Consider the following 23,168-nt stretch of genomic DNA (forward strand, 5'->3'; position numbering starts at 1 on the left):
GTGCCTAGAGATTTCTACCCCTAGCTTCGAGCCCCACAGCCACCAATGCAACTTAACTGCTGTTTGTTGTGTTACTGCACCGTTAGGCCTGATCATGAAATTTCTTGTACTTTCTGTAATGACAATACAGAAGTCAGGTAATCTCCAGTATATCAGCATATAACACCGACTATGGTACAACTCATCCACCAACAGTTTGTTCTTACACGCACACAGAGGAACTGAGAGAATGATGAAGCATGTGTCACTAGAACCTGTGCTCCACTTCCTCCATCTTCACAGTATACTTTAATCCACATGCTCATCTCATGTTCTATCATCACCCAACATCACTTCAGTCACAAACCCACATCCTGTCATTTTTCAGTAGTTGAGCTCTGTATCTGCTTCAGCAACCAGGTGCTGGAGATTTTCTGAAAATGTTTACTTTTCAGAGCTGTGACGGGATGCTTGAGTCTAAGTCACACTGTGATGGAGTGAGGAAACGTATGAGCAACGGATATGAAATTGTGATGTCCGTTCATGTTTGTTTTTGCCCTGTACAAATCCTTTCTTCATTCATTAAATGTGTTCCTTGTCAGCTGATGTTTGGTGAGTCTGGATCACTTTAAAAAGAACTGGAGAAAGCCCAGCTGGACAGAAGAGCAGTGCCTGCTGTTAGCACAGCTCCTGGAGGAGAATAAAAGAGTTAAGAGGAAATTGCAATGTTGTGCTGACCTTCATCTCGGGTATTATTATGTTTACTGCGCTGGTTGGGAAAGTAAGCTCATTTCTGATGAGGTCAACCACAAACATTATCCCTGCACCATCAAGCTAGCCGATGTGTGTTACTGAATAACTGTCAGACTGTCAGACTATTTCTCCTTCCCCTATGTTTTTCCACCATCTTGTCTGTTTAAGACACTTTTAGGCTTCTTAAAAGTCCTCCCTCCTCTTAACAGTTTCTCACCTTAGGAGCTCTCTTAAGGCCTAAGATGCATTGTGAATAACTTTTATCTTACCAAGGACAAATTCTAAGAAATGTCTTAGAATTTGAGGAATTCTAAGATTGTTCTTAGAATGACATCAATAAGAGCTACTTTTAGCCTTAGGATGCTTTGTGAATACGGGCCCAGGATGTTACTGGTCTATAGCGCAAATGCTTTCTGCATCCTCACAATCATACTCCACCTACAGTACACCTAAATGCACCTCCTTTTGGCAACACACACCCATGGGTGCACATACAAGTGGAAGTGTGTGTTAGATATTTAACAAGCACATAGTGAGAACTCCCTCTGGGACTCAAGGGGGGTGATTCACTGCTTAGGCCAATCTAACAATTATAAAGTTACAAATAGTTACAAAAAAGTACACAATGGTATGAGGTCCACCTCAAAGCCAAGCCCAAAGACTTTCAGGCCTTGCTTAGGATGAATTTTGCAGGTGTCATTGGCAGGGTAAAAGATTATTCCCAACCAGTTTCTCAGCATGCAGCATAAATAAATATGGTATTCATCAATATGCTCTTGTTTTCAAAAAGGTAGAGGTAAATTTTGTGACTGGTAGGGTCACGTAAAGGGGAAAAATAAAATTACAGTTGTGATATTTTGTATGTTATGTGCCATGACCAGTGTTGAGCACAGCTAGCCAAAAAGTTAGCTTTGGTAACCGCTAATCCGCTAACTGAAAAATTAACTTTTAGAATGCTATACCGATAAACTGCAAAAACATTGAGTGGACATTACAGCTAACTGCTAACCGCTAACTGACTGGTACAATGTCGGCTACTGATAAGTCAGTTTCGAGTTTAAGCACCGCCGAGACTTCTTAGTAACTTCTGTCTTTATGCACACTATCCACTGCTGCACACTGTCCGTTGCTGCCCCCCCCCCCCCCCCAAAAAAAGTGTTTAAATTTAGTTTCCACATACAGTAGTGTTCAGAATAATAGTAGTGCTATGTGACTACAGGATCCTCAGGCTTTCAAAGAGAAAAGCATGTTCAACAGGTGCTGCCTTCATCCTTAATAGAGGACACCTGATTCACACCTGTTGTTCCACAAAATTGACAACTCACTGACTGAATGCCACACTACTATTATTGTGAACACCCCCTTTTCTACTTTTTTTTTACTAATAGCCCAATTTCATAGCCTTAAGAGTGTGCATATCATGAATGCTTGGTCTTGTTGGATTGGTACCTTGTTTCCCATGTAACAATAAGAAATATACTCAAAACCTGGATTAATCTTTTTAGTCACATAGCACTACTATTATTCTGAACACTGCCGTACTACAATATAGACAGTGGGCAGGAGACATGAAATGCAAAGCACTTTTCACTCATGGTTTTTCATTATAAACAACTAATTCCTGACAGTTTATCGACATCAACGGCAACTCTGTCATTTTTACAAAGTGAAATTATCGCACATATCTTTTCAAGTAATGCGTTAAATCTGAAGGTTTGAGCTTCAACAGACACGTGCCAAAAGGCATTATGAGAAAAATCAGTCTCCTTCACTGGTTGGTTGGTTTATTTATTTGTAAAAACCAGCACACAAGTTACTGTAACATGTGTGTTGGTTTTTACAAATAAATGTGTATTTGTAAATATGTCATTTTTTCATTTGTTAAATAAAAGGCATTTGCAAAACTGAAAATTCTGTTTAAGTGTAATTCATCACCAACGTTGGTCGCTATTCAGAGTGCCATCCAGTAGATGACAGTGTTCTATGCATTTTGACGGGGGGTGATTGAAAGAGACTCATTTGAATATCCCATAATGCCTTTTGGCACGTGTGTCTGTCTGCCTTTTGGCACGTGTGTGAGCGCAGTGCTCTAGTGTGCAAGTAACAGCAGTCATCTCATCCATTCTAACTTTTAGATTTCACAGGTAAATTGTTTGACCATGGCACATGATTTTTGTATTAACACTGGATAATTTGGGAGTTTTTGTATGCTAATGAGATGTTATTTAGAAAGCGCAGTGCAATAGAAAACAGTAATGACTCAAGAAGATGTGTGTACAGGTAAGAACTAATCTGAGGTGATAATATGAAGCTGAAGAAGATATTTAGAAATGAGATCCAATGTGTTTTACAATAAAAGTCTAAAAAAAAAAGTAAAATCAGGACTGAGAATAAAGGATAAGACAGCAGACCAGGTAATGGCCACCGCCGACCCGACGACATGATGCACTCGTGTCTCATCAATGTCACACACTACTGTATCTATGTAATGCAGAAAAGTATGTGAGAAGAACACAGTATGGTCTGTGCCTCTGTCTGCACTTCGAAGGACAGACAGGAGGTGTACAACACACATTGTGCTGCACAGGTGTTACCATCTGTGGCTGACGCAGAGCTATGTTGTGAGAAAGACAGTTCTCCCTTTTTGCTCTGTGTTGCCACAGCAAATGTAATGTGGATGTGCATGTTAAATTTGGCACACAATTTACACTGGATACTCTTACTGACAAAATTCCACATCACATGAAGAATGGGACATCTTGAACCGGGCACCTTCTGTTTTGGAAGCAAGTGCACTAAACACTTGGCCACTGCACTACCACTGCTGTGAGAAAGAAAGCTATAATAATAACAATAACGAGCAATCAGAGATTTCTGACGTCCATCAATCTGAATCCGGACCACCTCCAAAATTTAATGGAGTCTTCCAAACCGTAATATCTATCTGTGGTGCAAATTTGGTGAGAATCCGTGAACTAGTTTGGACGTAATCCTTCAAAGCCTGTATAAAGTGAAACCTGATCCGGATATGTATCCAAATCACCTTCAAAATTTAATGGATTCTTCCGTGGCCTAATACGTATCTGTGTTGAAAATTTCATCAAAATCTGTGCAGTAGTTTTGACGTAATGCTGCTAACAGTAATCCTTCAAATCATATATAAAGTGAAACTTGATACATATTCTGGATCCGGATCATCTCCGAAATTTAATGGGTTCTTCCATGGCCTAATATGTATCTGTAGTGAAAATTTCATCAAAATCTGTGTAATAGTTTTGACGTAATCCTGCTAACAGACAGACAAATAAATAAACACAGATGATTTTATTGTGTCCTTGGCGGACGTAAAAAAAAAACACTCCTGTGTGTGCAAAAAGATACAATTATTTGCCAAACTTGATGAATTCATGCACACATGTATCTGTGCTGTGCCAAGCTGAGACAGAAAATAACACACTGCATGAAAGTTGTTTGGGTGTTGCATTGACTGGCTTTTTTTTTTCTTTTTTTATTTCTTCCACCTGCTCCTGGCCTCCACTGGGGGGAGGGGTGAGTGTCTGTCTGTCCAAGTGCAACCGTGTGTGTGTGTGTGTGTGTTGCCTGCCTATGTGCACCCGCCCCTTGTGTGCCTGTCTATATCTCTCTAATAGAGAACATATTGCACGGGCCCCATTGCAGAAGTGTTGAATATGCTCTATTTAATTACTTTTTTTGTCTCATTTCACTCTTGCAACATGATTTGTGTTTTCGTATGATCATGCAAAACCAAAAAACAGCAACAACACCATTTCCATATTGCATCACTGTGTAGTGAGTGGCTGTCTTTAGTGAAGAGAAATCAAGTGTTCGAGGTTGTGACTGACCCGATCTCTCTGGAAGTAAATGAGGATTCCAGCAGTGACCTGGGCAATGAGGATGAGCAGGAGGCAGGTGAAGTACTGTGCAGGGAAAAGGGACACACCATTATTTATCATCATTATTATATCACATAAACACCTAAACCTAAGAAATACTGGCATAACAACAACTGAAGGGAAAACAAAAGCACACATTAGCATAAAGTAAAACATTTAAGTTTCATTGTAATTAACATTTTAATGAGGATATGTTCTTAAAGATAACTGCAGGAACACTAACCCTAACCCTAACTCAGATATCCTTCCACAGCACTGTCAGTCCATCCATCCTCAGTGAGTCCACTCCTCATGGATGGATCACGAGCGCCATTGCTGGCTGTAGCTCTGCAGCTTTCTTTCATCTCCTTAAGTTCTCTCACGATTGTGGCGCATTAAATAAAGTCCATTAACTCCTGTTCACGGACCGATCGGCAGCGAGAGGACATGTCCACATCCACTTACTACTCACGGACGTATCGCTCGCGCCATCGCCGGCTGCAGCTTTCTTTCACCTCCTCAAGTTGTCTCACACTTGTGGCATGTTAAATAAAGTCCATTAACTCCTGGAAATAATGTATTCTGACTTTTTCCATTGTATCAAATCCATCTGCCTGTCCAGGCAGATGGAGCCAAGCTTCTCCCTCCTGCATGCAAGTTTTTTGTTTTTTTTTTTCCCCCTGCGTGCAACTTAAGCAGCACAATGTAACTCTACGCAGGCCCGGTGTGAGAGGGGCTTAAGCCAATTTTCATGTCATGGTTCAAATATCCAGCAGGTGTTGCTCACCTCAGGGGTCTGCCTTCTTTTTTTTTTATATGCTGGTTACAGTGCAATCTCTGCAGTCTTAGAACTTTGCTTGGGCCAATTTGTTTCTGGTGGATGTAGGTCCCTATAGCAATTAAATAATATTACCAGCAATATAGGTTTTAAGTAATCCAAAAATGCAAGAACATGTTAAAAACTACACTATGCAATTTTAATCTTTGGATAAACACAGTTAAATTAGAGCACTACTGCTGGTGCCCAATTGATACCATGTGTTTTCTTTTCAACCAGTTTGTTGAGCACATATAGCACAACTGTCAAAGGGCTGACTGCTATTTATATTTTCATACAATTCAAGGTGTAAGAAAATGAACCTGTCCTTTAAGAAAGTGCATTTATATAAACATTTCTTGTGTGAGATTCAGAACAAACATTGTGCAACTTCTATGGTTTTAAAAACCTGTATAAACCTGTTTTAGTATCTATGTGGTGATGGTGCTCTTTATTTCTACTTGCGAAACTAGGCTATGGAGTGGCAGCAATAGAGCTTGAATAAACTTCCTCACCAGACCCAACAGACAGCGAATTTCATAGATGGCGCCTATGCAGCCAAAGAAACCCATGGCCATCGAGAAGGAACCCACACCAATTAGAATGTAGGAAGCAACTTTCACCGTGACTGATGACTCCTCTGGAAAAACAAAAAAATAAAAAACAAAAATGACACAAACACACTGCAACATACAGGAAGAGGTCAACTGTCACAGATCCATAAAAAGCACATGGGGAGCTGTCAACTATGCACTCACCATCAACGGATTGTGATAAGCCACCTGATAACAACTTTACAGCTCTGCATTTAAAACTCAACTGCTTTTCAACATGTTGGCACAGGAACATAGTGACTCATATAATTATGCTTGATAAGGGTTATCCCGAGCTCTGCTTTCAACTTTCAATTTTCTATTTCAACCACAATGTGTGCCTGCAAACAAATAATGCTCATAGCTACACTTCACTTTGTGCACATCCAGTTACATTGAACCAAAAATTCTTTACAGAGCAACGTGTCTCTGTTGGATTCATTACACTAGAAGTCTTTCAGAAAGCGCTGTAACTAGGTTTAAGGATATGATTCCTTCTTTATGTTCTCTAATGCCATATACCAACACAGTGCAGAGTAGCTACCTAAACTCTGTAAGTGAGATAGAGTATCTCGTCAATAGTTTTACATCCTCATTGAAGACAACTTTGGATGCTGTAGCTCCTCTAAAAAAGAGAGCTTTAAATCAGAAGTGCCTGACTCCGTGGTATAACTCACAAACTCGTAGCTTAAAGCAGATAACCCGTAAATTGGAGAGGAAATGGCGTCTCACTAATTTAGAAGATCTTCACTTAGCCTGGAAAAAGAGTCTGTTGCTCTATAAAAAAGCCCTCCGTAAAGCTAGGACATCTTTCTACTCATCACTAATTGAAGAAAATAAGAACAACCCCAGGTTTCTTTTCAGCACTGTAGCCAGGCTGACAAAGAGTCAGAGCTCTATTGAGCTGAGTATTCCATTAACTTTAACTAGTAATGACTTCATGACTTTCTTTGCTAACAAAATTTTAACTATTAGAGAAAAAATTACTCATAACCATCCCAAAGACGTATCGTTATCTTTGGCTGCTTTCAGTGATGCCGGTATTTGGTTAGACTCTTTCTCTCCGATTGTTCTGTCTGAGTTATTTTCATTAGTTACTTCATCCAAACCATCAACATGTTTATTAGACCCCATTCCTACCAGGCTGCTCAAGGAAGCCCCTACCATTATTTAATGCTTCGATCTTAAATATGATCAATCTATCTTTGTTAGTTGGCTATGTACCACAGGCTTTTAAGGTGGCAGTAATTAAACCATTACTTAAAAAGCCATCACTTGACCCAGCTATCTTAGCTAATTATAGGCCAATCTCCAACCTTCCTTTTCTCTCAAAAATTCTTGAAAGGGTAGTTGTAAAACAGCTAACTGATCATCTGCAGAGGAATGGTCTATTTGAAGAGTTTCAGTCAGGTTTTAGAATTCATCATAGTACAGAAACAGCATTAGTGAAGGTTACAAATGATCTTCTTATGGCCTCGGACAGTGGACTCATCTCTGTGCTTGTTCTGTTAGACCTCAGTGCTGCTTTTGATACTGTTGACCATAAAATTTTATTACAGAGATTAGAGCATGCCATAGGTATTAAAGGCACTGCGCTGCGGTGGTTTGAATCATATTTGTCTAATAGATTACAATTTGTTCATGTAAATGGGGAATCTTCTTCACAGACTAAAGTTAATTATGGAGTTCCACAAGGTTCTGTGCTAGGACCAATTTTATTCACTTTATACATGCTTCCCTTAGGCAGTATTATTAGACGGTATTGCTACCCAGCTTTATCTATCCATGAAGCCAGAGGACACACACCAATTAGCTAAACTGCAGGATTGTCTTACAGACATAAAGACATGGATGACCTCTAATTTCCTGCTTTTAAACTCAGATAAACTGAAGTTATTGTACTTGGCCCCACAAATCTTAGAAACATGGTGTCTAACCAGATCCTTACTCTGGATAGCATTACCCTGACCTCTAGTAATACTGTGAGAAATCTTGGAGTCATTTTTGATCAGGATATGTCATTCAAAGCGCATATTAAACAAATATGCAGGACTGCTTTTTTGCATTTACGCAATATCTCTAAAATCAGAAAGGTCTTGTCTCAGAGTGATGCTGAAAAACTAATTCATGCATTTATTTCCTCTAGGCTGGACTATTGTAATTCATTATTATCAGGTTGTCCTAAAAGTTCCCTAAAAAGCCTTCAGTTAATTCAAAATGCTGCAGCTAGAGTACTGACGGGGACTAGAAGGAGAGAGCATATCTCACCCATATTGGCCTCTCTTCATTGGCTTCCTGTTAATTCTAGAATAGAATTTAAAATTCTTCTTCTTACTTATAAGGTTTTGAATAATCAGGTCCCATCTTATCTTAGGGACCTCGTAGTACCATATCACCCCAATAGAGCGCTTCACTCTCAGACTGCAGGCTTACTTGTAGTTCCTAGGGTTTGTAAGAGTAGAATGGGAGGCAGAGCCTTCAGCTTTCAGGCTCCTCTCCTGTGGAACCAGCTCCCAATTCAGATCAGGGAGACAGACACCCTCTCTACTTTTAAGATTAGGCTTAAAACTTTCCTTTTGCTAAAGCTTATAGTTAGGGCTGGATCAGGTGACCCTGAACCATCCCTTAGTTATGCTGCTATAGACGTAGACTGCTGGGGGGTTCCCATGATGCACTGTTTCTTTCTCTTTTTGCTCTGTATGCACCACTCTGCATTTAATCATTAGTGATCGATCTCTGCTCCCCTCCACAGCATGTCTTTTTCCTGGTTCTCTCCCTCAGCCCCAACCAGTCCCAGCAGAAGACTGCCCCTCCCTGAGCCTGGTTCTGCTGGAGGTTTCTTCCTGTTAAAAGGGAGTTTTTCCTTCCCACTGTAGCCAAGTGCTTGCTCACAGGGGGTCGTTTTGACTGTTGGGGTTTTACATAATTATTGTATGGCCTTGCCTTACAATATGAAGCGCCTTGGGGCAACTGTTTGTTGTGATTTGGCGCTATATAAAAACATTGATTGAATTGAATTGATTGAAAGCTTTCTTGCGCTCTTCTCACATAAATTATTTCAATAGGCCACTAGAGAGCTGGAGGAAGATGAGTCACAGAGTGAAAAATGAAATGATTTCCCTCTTTGGTAAGTAGAGCAAGAGAAAGTCAGTAGGTGGTGGCCTACTCAACGCCTGCCACAAAGCCTAAAGATAGAAGGTGTTCTAAGTTCCTGTGGAATGTTTGCGTTTTGTTGTTGGTGATTGGTGCAACAGCAACAATTACAGTAAAAAGTATACACAAACAATATTTCACGTGGATGTGGATTGATGTGCCTTAGGTCATCAGTTATTCTACGGGGGGGGGGGGGGGGGGTGGATGTTATTTATCAACAGCAGAGGCAGCCGGAATTATGAAGACTGTGATACCAAAGTATACAAAATTAAGGCTACATCACACAATAATCTTATTTTTTTTGCCAGACAGTGATCTGTCATCACATTTGACACTTTGCTCATTGAACAGAGCAGAACTATTTCACTGCACAGGGTGCCATACACACACACACACACACACACACACACACACACACACATATATATATATATATATATATATAATGCTCAGGTGCATCCTGTTTCCACTGATCATCCTTGACGTGTTTTTACAGCTTAATCGGAGTCCACCTGGTGTAAATTCAGCTGACTGGAGATGATTTGGAAAAGCTCACACCTGTCTACATATAAGGTCCCACAGTTGACAGTGCATTTCAGAGCACAAACCAAGCATGAAGTGAAGGAATTGACTGTAGACCTCTGAGACAGAATTGTCTGGAGGCACAAATCCGTAGAAGGGTACAGAAACATTTCTGCTGCTTTGAAGGTCTCAATGACCACAATGGCCTCCATCATCCATAAATGGAAGAAGTTCAGATCCACCAGGACTCTTCCTAGAGCTGGCCACCCGTCTAAACTGATAGATCGGAGGAGAAGGGCCTTAGTCAGGGAGGTGACCAACAACTTGATGTTCACTCTGTCAGAGCTCCAGAGAATCTTCCAGAAGGACAACCATCTCTGCAGCAATCCACCAATCAGGCCTGTATTGTAGAGTGGCCAGAAGGAAGCCACTCCTTAGTAAAAGGCACATGGCAGCCCACCTGGAGTTTTCCAAAGGTACCTGAAGGACTCTCAGACCATGAGAAACAAAATTCTCTGGTCTGATGAGACAAACATTGAACTCTTTGGTGTGAATGCCAAAGAATGGCAAAGGCACTGTCCCTACAGTGAAGCATGGTGGTGGGAGCATCATGCTGTGGGGACGTTTTTCAGTGGCAGGAACTGGGAGACTAGTCAGGATTGAGGGAAAGATGAATGCAGCAATGTACAGAGAGATCCTGGATGAAAACCTGCTCCAGAGTGCTCTTGACCGCAGATTGGGGGGACAGTTCATTTTTCAGCAGGACAATGACCTTAAGCACACAGACAAGATATCAAAGAAGTGACTTCAGGACAACTCTGTGAATGCCCTTTACTGGCCCAACCAGAGCCCAGAGCTGAATCTGATTGAACATCTCTGGAGAGATCTGAAAATGGTTGTGCACCAACGCTCCCCATCCAACCTGATGGAGCTTGAGAGGTGCTGCAAAGAGGAATGGGCAAAACCGCCCAAAGATAGGTGCACCGAGCTTGTGGCATCATATTCCAGAAGACCTGAGGCTGTAATTGTTGCCAAAAGTGCATCAACAAAGTACTGAGGAAAGGGTGTGAATACTTATGCGCACATGATTTCTTACTTTTTTATTTTTAATACATTTGCAAAAACTTAAAAAAAAAACTTTTTTCATGTTGTCATTATGGGGTGTTGTGAGTAGAATTTTGAGAGAAAAATGAATTTACTCCATTTTGGAATAAGGGTGTAACATAACAAAATGTGGAAAAAGTAAAGCACTGCGAATACTTTCTGGATGCACCGTACAGTCTGTGTACCTGGTTACTGAGCCGTTCACTGTTGTACTAAGGCATAGTTCCATCTAAGCTACAATTTCTTAAATAGCTTCTCGGGTGGTTTTCATGGAACTTTCCATTTAAAGAGGCAAGAATTGTGGTGTCCTTTAAGAAAGCTGAGGAAGCAGGAATGACTGTTTGGTACTGAAGGTTCTTCCATAAACATGACCACAGCCACATGTTCAGCATGAATATGGAAGAATAAAACTGATGCTTGACATTATGTGCAGATTTGAAAATGTAAACGTGTTGAAAAACTTGAGTTGTCTGAAGAAATATTTTCCAACCAAGTACTCGAGTCATAAGTTGGGAAGGTTTCAGTATTTTTTCTATAGTATACATCCAAACTGGTCACCTCTCGCTTGCCTCACGTCTGCTCTAAATCTTTCTTCAAGCATACAGTATGCCAGCAAGATGAAAATAATATCACAACAAAGGGGAAGATGCTTCTTTTAAGTGTAAAAAATAATGCCTGAAAACCAAAGCTTAAGTCATAATGACTTCATGTAAATAGCTCTATTAATAAAGCTGCAAAAAAATGGAAACTGAAAACAAAGAGATCCTGTTTATGGTCAGACAAAGTGGAACAGAGAATCAATAAACAATGAAGCCTGCTGCTTTGGCTTTGTTTTTCTTTGCAAAGTAGAAAGACATTTTCAGTGAGGTTCCAGGGACACAGAGGAGCTGAAGATGACCCACCCTGGGAACACGGACAAAAATACATGGAGCAGGGGAGGTCAGAAATCTCCACTGAGTATCTGTGAAACAGGATTTCTGTTATCTCTGTAGAAGCAGCTGGATTATCAAAAACAACAGGACTGAGCCTGACAAGGATGAAAAATACTGTACTGCATTTGTTCTGGTTTCCTGACTGGAGATATGCAAACTCAGCTCTCATTATTGACCTTGGGAGCGATTCTTCCAGGAGTAGTGCCCTTGAACTATAATTTGAACCAGAGTCAGACAGGACACAGTCTGACTGCTGCAAATACACAAGGTCAATACTGGTTATATTTTCATATCTTATTTGTAAAAGCTGCACATACCCCCAGTCTAAACATAGATGTCTTCAGCTCCGCTCAGCCCTCAGAGGTTGGCCTTCACACACTACAAAAAGATATGCACCCGCGTGCATATATTACTCATATTACCTTCGATCCTTTTGAACATTCACACAGGCACAGTGATGTCAGCTATAAGCACATTGAAGCTGGCAAGAATGGGTCAACAAATCCACCTATGTCAGGCACAAATCTCCTATATGATAAAGGTAGCCCATAGTCAATGATTTGAAAGAAAAAAAAGAACAGAGCACCAATAAAACGGCGCTGTTGATATCCAACACACGGATTTTCATACGATAAACTGAAACAAGTCTTCTTTGTGGACTGATGATGGGAGAAAAGCTCACCACTGCTCTCGGCAATGCACCATCTGGACTGAATACACTGAAAGCATTTATAGTCAGATTTATGAGAGTTAAGAGTTTCCATCCAGAGTTCCCTGTTCTTTTCAAGTGAGACTGTGACTGGAATTGATTATGTTTCCAGAAGTGTCTTTACAGTGTGTAACCTGGCATTACACACAAACTGATAACTTGGATTCTTGGATATTTGTACCGGTAGGTGTATTTTCTTTCTTGCTATGAAGTGTCGAGAATTATGTCTGTGAACACATCTGTCTGGGTGGGAAACTGTGAACCTCTGCAATGGGGGAAGTGAAAGAAGAGGTAAAGTTAACTACCACTCTGTGGAAACTGTGAGGAAAAAAAGCTGCTATTTTTTTTTGACATGAGTAAAACAAGTTGAATTGCCTTGACAATTGTTTCCAGTGAGAACCTGCTACCTTCTGTCGCTGTGTTATTTGTGGATCCCACACAGACCTGCCTCACAGGGTGTCTGTTTATGTCTACCTCGCAGGTTTCTGACTGGCTCAGGTTTCATTCCCAGAGTCACAGTGTTGGTCTGGTGTAAACATCCCTCAGATACTATTGACTGCTGTTAAGGAGGGAATCACTCCTAGGGGATGAAATTGAGACATGATGCACAGAGCTGCGACGACGTGCTTCTTTTAAGGTCTATTCCACTGCCACGGCCACTCAGAACCTACGTAATAACATGTATCACTGCCTAAATGTCTGTTGAATGAGTGTTCCCACATATGTCTTGCTCACTTGGACTGTGTGTGTGTACGCACAATACTTACGTAGTACAGCAATGAAACTCTGATTATCAAGGAGTACCCACAGTCCAAAGCCTGTGATCAAAGCTCCAAAGATCTGTGGAGGAGGAAATAGAAAAAAAAAAGAGTTTGGCTATATATCTATTATTAGAGGAGAAGATGCACTCACCACATGAACTTTACAGAGCACCACTATCCCAGCTATCTGTCACATCTGGGTTCAATCAGATCCCAACTTTTCCCTTTCTCGCAGGTCTCACTTTTTTCCAAAGTGTGAAGAGAAAAAGAAAAAACCATGTGGCCACATATCACAACCAGTGACAAAAATCTTCCACGCACGTTATGATGTAATGGATCTTCTATAGGTCTCTATTTTTTCTTTTCTTATTTGTCAGCTCCGTGGTAGTGGTCACATGCTACTAGATTGCTAACACCAGTGCCTGCAAATCATGGTCACGCTCACACATCGTATTTCTGAGCTAATATCCACAGATTTGTAACATATGACAGAACAAATGTACTACTCTTATTCTGAATAGTAGTTTTACCACTGCTGGTCATCGCGCTGCCATCTGGAAGCATGTTTCTGCACTGCTGTTAGTGTCTCTCTGCTGCGGTATCGTTTCCAGCACAAAACAGTGTTAAAATAACACACTGTCATTCGCTCTCTAGCGATGCCCAACATCTTACCCCATTTAGAACTGCAGACTGAGCGACGTACAAACTGAATAGACAAGACAATCTACAGTGAGAAATGGAGACCTGTGAGCAAGCTCAAAATGATAACCCCACTCTGCCATACTAGTTGTACAACCCTGGCAAAAAATTATGGAATCACCGGCCTCGGAGGATTGTTCATTCAGTTTAATTTTGTAGAAAAAAAGCAGATCACAGACATGACAAAACTAAAGTCATTTCAAATGTCAACTTTCTGGCTTTAAGAAACACTAAGAAATCAGGAAAACAAATTGTGGCAGTCAGTACGGTAACTTTTTTAGACCAAGCCAGAGGGAAAAAAAAAATATAGAATCACTCAATTCTGAGGAAAAAAATTATGGAATCATGAAAAAACAAAAGAAACGCTCAACACATCACTAGTATTTTGTTGCACCACCTATGGCTTTTATAACAGCTTGCAGTCTCTGAAGCATGGACTTAATGAGTGACAAACAGTACTCTTCATCAATCGGCTCCAACTTTCTCTGATTGCTGTTGCCAGATCAGCTTTGCAGGTTGGAGCTTGTCATGGACCATTTTCTTCAACTTCCACCAAAAATTTTCAATTGGATTAAGATCCGGACTATTTGCAGGCCATGACATTGACCTATGTGTCTTTTGCAAGGAATATTTTCACAGTTTTGCTCTATGGCAAGATGCATTATCATCTTGAAAAATGGTTTCATCCCCAAAACATCCTTTCAATTGATGGGATAAGAAAAGTCCAAAATATTAACTTAAACTTGTGCATTTATTGATGATGTAATGACAGCCATCTCCCAGTGCCTTTACCTGACATGCAGCCCCATATCATCAATGACTGTGGAAATTTACATGTTCTCTTCAGGCAATCATCTTTAAAATGTCATTGGAACAGCACCAAACAAAAGTTCCAGCATCATCACCTTGCCCAATGCAGATTCGAGATTCATCACTGAATATGACTTTCATCAGTCATCCACAGTCCACGATTGCTTTTCCTTAGCCCATTGTAACCTTGTTTTTTTTCTGTTTAGGTGTTTAATGATGGCTTTCGTTTAGCTTTTCTGTATGTAAATCCCATTTCCTTCAGGCGGTTTCTTACAGTTCGGTCACAGACGTTGACTCCAGTTTCCTCCCATTCATTCCTCATTTGTTTTGTTGTGCATTTTCAATTTTTGAGACATATTGCTTTACGTTTTCTGTCATGACGCTTTGATGTCTTCCTTGGTCTACTAATATGTTTGCCTTTAACAACCTTCCCATGTTGTTTGTATTTGGTCCAGAGTTTAGACACAGCTGACTGTGAACAACCAACATCTTTTTGCAACATTGCGTGATGATTTACCCTCTTTTAAGAGTTTGATAATCCTCTCCTTTGTTTCAATTGACATCTCTCATGTTGGAGCCATGATTCATGTCAGTCCACTTGGTGCAACAGCTCTCCAAGGTGTGATCACTCCTTTTAGATGCAGACTAACGAGCAGATCTGATTTGATGCAGGTGTTAGTTTTGGGGATGAAAATTTACAGGGTGATTCCATAATTTTTCCTCAGAATTGAGTGATTCCATATTTTTCCCCTCTGGTCTAAAAAAGTAACCGTTACTGACTGCCACAATTTTTTTTCTTGATTTCTAGTGTTTCTTAAAGCCAGAAAGTTGCCATTTGAAATGACTTTAGTTTTGTGTCATGTCTGTGATCTGCTTTTTTTCTACAAAATTAAACAACTGATGAACATCCTCCGAGGCCGGTGATTCCATAATTATTGCCAGGGGTTGTATTATATATTTATATCAGTGATTGAAACGTTTATGTGAAGAAATACCTGAATAAACAAACTGGTCAACCTCTGTGCATGTTATTTACACATAATGGGCTTCATGTATCAACGTTGCGTACGGCGATACTTGAGCGTATATGGGGTGTACGCCAAAACGGCTGCGCTACTTGGCATTTATCAATGTGGTCGTTGGCGTACGCTGCGCTGAAAATATACACCAGGCGAGAGGTGGCGTAAATTATACACCAAAATGAACCAGCGCTGGAATCCACATAAAATGAAGATGATCAACATGATAAACAGTGCCATTATACAAATCAATGCATATGTTACATAAATAACACTTTCCTGATTATACTACATAATAATCAATACAAATCCCGCTTTTGCGGGATTGTTATGAAGCACGATCCGTGGCTACAGCGCTGACTGCAAAGAAAGCGCTGCACGCCCTTCTCTCCAGACTTCGAGCCTGGAGCCAGAGCAGCGCTGAGCTTAACTTTATGTGGTGTGATCGTTTTAGACAATGAAATTGATAATAACAACTGTAGTTTCGTCATTCCCTTAATTCGCCCGTGCTGCAACCAGGTTTTGTCGTCTCCATTCGGTTGTCACAATAAAATAAATACAGAAATACATTTAAAAATAAAGAAATCTGACAGATTAGGCGTGTCTATTAATTGAGTGAGCAAATATCCACATGTCAAGAATTATTGACATGTGAAAAGAGGAATACAGTGGTCCCTCGCTATAACACCGTTCACCTGTCGTGGCTTCGGAGTCTCGCGGAAGTATTTAGTCCAATTTTGCATGCCTTTTTTTTTTACAGTGTTCTGTGTTCTGCGTATCTGTTTATAAGAATCTTGTCGCCCGAAGAAAAAAGAGCACCAACAACTACTCATAACTGTGTTTGTCACTCGGAAACAAACACCTGCTGCAGCGAGATGTGAGTGGAAAAAGGGCCGCAGCGTCAGGACGCAGAGGAGCAATCTGTGAAATACTGGTGAGTCACTATTAATAATTTCTTATGTGTCCGACCTCGTTCGTTGATCGTTAAAATTAATCGTTAGTTCTAAATGCCATCATAATTATTTATAGGAAAACTTTCTATTTTATTTCTCAACACAAATGTTTGGGCCTGAAAACAGTTTGGTATTATTTCCTACTAAGGTTTGAACTTTGAGAGTGTTTACACACGAGAGAAAATTGAGAAAATGTTCATGCCTGATTAAGAAAGTGTATAACTGTGTAGTGGGGGTTTTACAGCTTTGAAATGTCTATAATAATTGTAAAAAATAACGCTGCCTAACGTCGCGGTTTTCGCGGTATTTCGGGCTATTTTTTAGAACGTAACTCCAGCGATTAATGAGGGACCACTGTAACACTTTATTGATTATATACTACAAAACAATTGATACGAGGTCGCTTTTGATGCTCTATTGGCACGCGTCGTGATTGGTGGAGTTCTTTTTCTTTGCCGTCTTCCCAGCTTCCATGTCGTAAATGAGGGTGTGTCTGAAGCGGAAGTCTGAATATTTAGGGGGTGTTATTATAATTAAGATCGTTTCCACCCCGCCGCATTTATCAAGATCACGCCATGCGTACGCCAGAAATGGGCAGGTGCGCACTGCTTGATACATGTCACGGCGCTTTGGTGTATTTCAGTTTACGCCGTAAATTATGCCACAATGTGCGCAACACTGATACATGACTCCGCTTCAGACACACCCTCATTTTACGACATGGAAGCCGTGAAGACGGCAATGAAAAGAACTCCACCAATCACGACGCGTGCCAATAGAGCATCAAAAGCGGCGGTCGTATCAATTGTTTGTAGTATTAATCAATAAAGTGTTACAGTGGTCCCTCATTAAGCGCTGGAAGTTACGTTCTAAAAAATAGCCCGTAATACGCGAAACCGCGACGTAGTCAGCGTTACTTTTTACAATTATTATAAACGTTTTCAAGCTGTAAACCCCTCACTACACAGTTTATTACACTTTCTCAATCAGGCATGAACATTTTCTCATTTTCTCTCATGTGTAAACACTCTCAAAGTTCAATACCAAACTGTTTTCAGGCCCAAACATTGTTTGAGAAATAAAATAGAACGTTTCCTATAAATAATTATGATGGCATTTAGAACTAATGAATTAATTTTAACGATCAACGAACGAGGTCGGACACATAAGAAATTATTAATAGTGACTCACCAGTATTTCACAGATCGGGCCTCTGCGTCCTGGCGCTGCGCCTTTTCCCACTCACATCTCGCTGCAGCAGGTGTCTGTGTCCATGTGACAAACACAGTTAAGAGTAGTTGTTGGCGCTCTTTTCTCTGGGCAACAAGATTCTTATAAACAGATACGCAGAACACAGAACACTGAAAGAAAAAAAAAAAGGCATGCAAAATTGGACTAAATACTCCGCGAGGACTCCGAGGCCACGACAGATTGAACGGTGTTATAGCGAGGGACCACTGTATTCTCTTTTCACATGTCAATAATTCTTGACATGGGGATATTGCTCGCTCAATTAATAAGACGACTAATCTGTCAGATTTCTTTATTTTTTAAATGTATTTCTGTATTTATTTTATTGTGACAACCGAATGGAGACGACAAACCTGGTTGCAGCACGGCGCGAATTAAGGGAATGACCGGAAACTACAGTTGTTATTATCAATTTCATAGTCTAAAACGATCACACCACATGAAGTTAAGCTCAGCGCTGCTCTGGCTCCAGGCTCGAAGTCTGGAGAAAAAGGCAAGGAGCGCTGTCTTTGCAGTCAGCGCTGTGGCCACGGATCGTGCTCCATAACAATCCCGCAAGGCGGGATTTGTATTGATATTATGTAGTATAATCAGGAAAGTGTATTTATGTAACATATGCATTTGATTGTATAATGGCACTGTTTATCATGTTGATCATCTTCATTTTTATGTGGATTCCAGCACTGGTTCATTTTGGTGTATAATTTACCCCACCTCTCGACCTGGTGTATATTTCAGCACAGCGTATGCCAACGACCACATTGATAAATGCCAAGTAGCGCAGCCGTTTTGGCGTACACCCCATATACGCTCAAATATCGCCGTACGCAACGTTGATACATGAGGCCCATTGTGCATAAAAAGACACAAACAACAAAAGTCCATGATCTACCTTGACGACATTGGTGTGGAATGATTTTCCTTTATTACATTTTATATGATGTGCTACCGTTGTGTGAGATTTCACTGAATCCATAAAGCAGTGTAGGCAATAGTATGCAATATCACACCAGTACTCATATGAGTGTATCAATATAACAACTCTCACTGATGATGCTGCACCAGAATGATTTCCCTTCATGTTTATCTTCATATGTGTGCAGCCAGTGTTAAGTGTCATCAAAATCCAAGAAGTGGTTTAGGCAAATTTGTGCTTATGAGGTCATTATCATGTGTTGCACCAGTTAAACACAAAATTTCAATTATCTGCCAATGAGGATGTTGGACCAGAGTGATTTTAATTCATGGACATCTTCAAATGGAGTGCTACCTTTCATTGTAATTCACCATATGATTTTTTTGTGGCTATTTTGTGGATTCTCACTCATCCAGCTCTTGTATCCAAGTAGGTTAAGTGTTCCATGAAGATGTTTCACTCTTCACCCCAACATACTTCATCACTCAGTCATTCATTTTCTATACCCACTTATTCCAATTAAGGGTCATGGAGGGGGGGGGGCTGGAGCTTCTCCCAATAGTCACAGGGTGTGAGGCTGGGTAGATGCTGGACAAAAAAGCTTCACCAGGCAGACTCAAAACATTTATCCCCTGTGGGGTCACTGATGTCACAGTGATGTAATTGGTTGAGGAGAAGATGTGCTGACTCAACTCATGGACAGATGGATGAGCAGGGTGCTTCCTATATACCCCTCCCTCAAATTTTCTTTGCTGGAGGTATAAAAATCATTACTCTGAATGGGATCATTATGACTCTCAAAACCACAGAAGAGAACTCGTTTTACCTCTAGTACTCTTGTAATGAGGTTATGAAGCTCAGTGCTTCTGTGTAATTAAGAGGACCTGACCTTAAAATTTGTGTGGCACTGTAGCCGGGGAAAAATCCATAGATGAGAGACTCTGCTGAGTCCCCAGCTTCCCCCTTAAACCTCCATCCTCCCCAACCTTTCAACAGTAATTAGAGCCCTGGTCGAGCCTGTTTATTTGGAGGGGCTATTCAGCTCCCGGCAGCATTCATTAGCCCACCACTTCCTGGCATCCCATAGACTCCACACAAGTCTAATCTGTCCACATATACAAACAGACGCACAAACTTCCTATTAGACACCGGTTGCGTGTTCACATTAAAAGACCTGTGTCAGTTTTACAACTACAGACTCATTGAAAATGTCTGGACATTGTCGCAGTTGATCCAATTTTAGGCACCTGGGGTTTTATCCTAATGTAGTGGCTGGTGTGAGAGAAGAGGACAAAAACACAAAACATCTGTTGTCTTTGAACTGGCTGTACTCTGCAAGGTCTCTCCATTGGGTCGAGTCACAACGGCATTTCTCTAATCATCTTCAATAATCTTTGGCAAAGTATGAATAAGTGCACTGAATGAAAGACAGCGTGTACCGAGTCAGCCGAAAAAACATTTCCATCTCTCAATGGCAAATAATACTGTTGACAAAGTGGAAGTTCTCCAATCTGCAGTTGAAAGCAACTATGATGAAATGTGCCTACTTACAAAGAAGAGGAGGTTAAAGAGGAAGAGGAAGTACTTCGTAACTGTGATGCATCCTTTTCCCATGGCGGCTCTTCTGGAAGACAGATACAATCTGTTATTCAAACTGAACATCACATGTCAATATAATTTGGGTGCGAGATAAACAAAGCAGACACAATAAGAAGCAACACAATGAGTAGTACAGCTAGCCTTAACATGGCCTGGCTTTAACAGTGAGTGAGCCACAGAAGGACAAAGGAAAAGCTGAACAGTTGGGCTTGTGTTTAAACCATCGATTTCTATTTAATCCACTAGATGGCGGATGCAGCCCGTGAGCTGTTGCCATCAGCCTCCATCTTGCTTAGCGTTATAATGCGTCGTCAGGCATTAAATAGAAATAGATTATTTGCTAACTTAAATTTGGGTTAAAGTGATCTGAAAATGCTGATTTGTGCAGCATTTGGGTGCAGCACCCAGCTGACAAAGGAGCATCAGTTGGTTAAATAAAGATTAAATAAATAAATATTAATACATTTTGGAGTGTGTATTATATGTAATGTGGGGAAATGACTAAAATTGCTTAATAAAGGTTAGAAAATGATTTATTTTTTGTGGGGCTGTATTCTGTAGTGACTTCAGTTTTACTGGCTGAATCTCTCTTTCGTGTATCGTCATCATATGTCCAGCATTGTGTCGTGTAACTGACGGAATGTTTTGTTGTGATAAATATCTCACCATTCGTTTAGCGATTCAATTAGAAGTCTCACTTTCATAAGTCTCAATTTATCCCTTTTTAATTAGCCTTAGGGTTTTTTTTTCACATCAGGTTTTCCATGCTGAGATATTCTGTAAGAGCAAATTCATAGAATGGAAACGCTTTTTCTCTCAGTTTGGTGGGTCACATGACAGTCACTCTGACATTGTATATTCTACTAATATAAGACTATACATGAATGAGATTAATTTATCTGTGATATACTCCGTGTAAACAGTGTAGTGTTTTCAGATTTCTTTCACCTTGGTCCAGAAATGATTGAATGATCTTATTTTCACCCTGGCTGGTGTGTCTATTTCTTTTTATTTGATATTTTCACGCAGAAGCGCTCTGTACAAGCGGTGTTGCAGGTGGGTTAAGAGCAGTCTTTAATATTAATATCTTTAATATGATGCAAGTTCCCATCTTTAACTTAACTTCATAATGAAATTAATTAAAGATAAGACTAGTATCTGGTGTCGTGGCAGGCATAGTGTGTTTGACAAACTGATGGTATTATTTTCTATCTGGACTGGGACGAACAAATGCATTCAAATCTGTTATATAAATAGTATGATCCTCTTCTGTATTTGTTTTGACAAATATTGGCTGTACAAATGTGGGCCTGAGTTTGAATAAATGTAAAGCACAGTAAATGCAGATTTATCCTGAAAATCTCTCTTAAAAGCACTGATGTCCAGATTTCTATTTATGTCTGGTTATTAAATGCTAACCAAGATGGTGGTGCTCTGGCAACAGCCAGCGAATGAGTGGATCACCCCAGTCCTCCATCTCGTGAGTAAATTGAAATTGATGGTTTATACACAGCTTTCCAAAAAAATAAAAAATAAAAAAAACACACAGACTGAACTTAACTTCAACAGGCACAACACTGCAAAAACCGTCACTCTCAAAAAAAGATAAATAATCCAAAATCAAGCCACACTGTATTGTATTAAGCAAAAATATCTGCCATTGGGGTAAGAAAAATTTACTTGGTTTGAATTCTCAAAACTAGCAAAATGTCTAGGCACTGAATAATCAAAATGTGTCTTAAAACTAGACAAAATTCTTATTTTAAGATTAGCCTCTGTGTTAAAATAAGGAAAACAATCTTGTTCCTTTGTTTGATTTGAAATCCATTGCCTTTTCTTGTTACTTGTTAATTATAGCTTGATATTAACTGGAAAAACTTAAGAAAAACTGAGATACATTTTCCCAAAATAAGACTTTTTTATGTTAAAAAAAAAAAAACGCTTGACAAGATTATTTTTCTATTTAGACAAAAATGATCTTTTTATACTTTCTTAGATATCGGTTTTTGCAGTCAAATCTTGAAAATTGTAAATAGCCCAACCTGCATTAATTACCACATTTATAAAGTCAAAATTGGTTTGCTTTACATAAACGCAGGATTTAGAACTACTGAATGCAAGCTTGTTGACACACTCAACTTTATTTCTGACAAACTAGTGGAACCACCCTGGTGAGACAGGCTATAATGAAGATGACCTCAAAAGAGGAGAGCAGTGTTGTAATGATGACAATGTGGAGAAGACGACAGCTCATGTCATAAAGCAAGCTTCTGTCTTCACCAGGCCAGCCTGCAGCTCCAGCAACATCCCTACTGCGGTTAAATGTGGCCTTTAACAACCAACTTTAAGCAGCTTTACAAGTCTGTACATAAAAGAGCAGGCTCCTCTGTAAATATATATTCAGCCACATAAATCAGGGCTGCAAGACAATAATCCAACCAGATACCCATAGTAACATGAGAACTGCAGCTACCGGTGATTCTATCTTCAGGCATAGTGACGCCAGCATCACTTCCTGTTCATGCCTGTATATATTTCACATTCTTGTGTAGATAATATTTAGACCCCTACAGGCCACATACACGAAGAAGAGCTTCTGAAATGCAACACAAGTGAGCCTCTGCTCCACAAATCCAGAGAAAATATTTACGACAACCAGAACTTTTCCGAGACTGAAGGTACTGAAAATATAACCATTGGCCATT

At 40.1% G+C, this 23,168-nt stretch overlaps 1 protein-coding gene across 1 annotated transcript in view; it reads right to left on the reverse strand.

The window, feature by feature from the left end:
- cd82b (CD82 molecule b) overlaps positions 1–23,168 on the reverse strand; it is a 51,937-nt gene that overhangs the window by 16,743 nt on the left and 12,026 nt on the right. Inside the window, exons 2-5 of the mRNA XM_034176264.1 lie at positions 20,416–20,488; positions 13,223–13,295; positions 5,958–6,082; positions 4,596–4,670 (exon numbers count right to left, since the gene is read on the reverse strand). Coding sequence (XP_034032155.1) covers positions 4,596–4,670; positions 5,958–6,082; positions 13,223–13,295; positions 20,416–20,478 — 336 coding nt within the window. The 5' untranslated portion in view covers positions 20,479–20,488. The remainder of the gene's footprint in view (positions 1–4,595; positions 4,671–5,957; positions 6,083–13,222; positions 13,296–20,415; positions 20,489–23,168) is intronic.

Source organism: Thalassophryne amazonica, chromosome 8 (genome assembly GCF_902500255.1).
Source record: "Thalassophryne amazonica chromosome 8, fThaAma1.1, whole genome shotgun sequence".
Lineage (NCBI taxonomy): Eukaryota > Metazoa > Chordata > Actinopteri > Batrachoidiformes > Batrachoididae > Thalassophryne > Thalassophryne amazonica.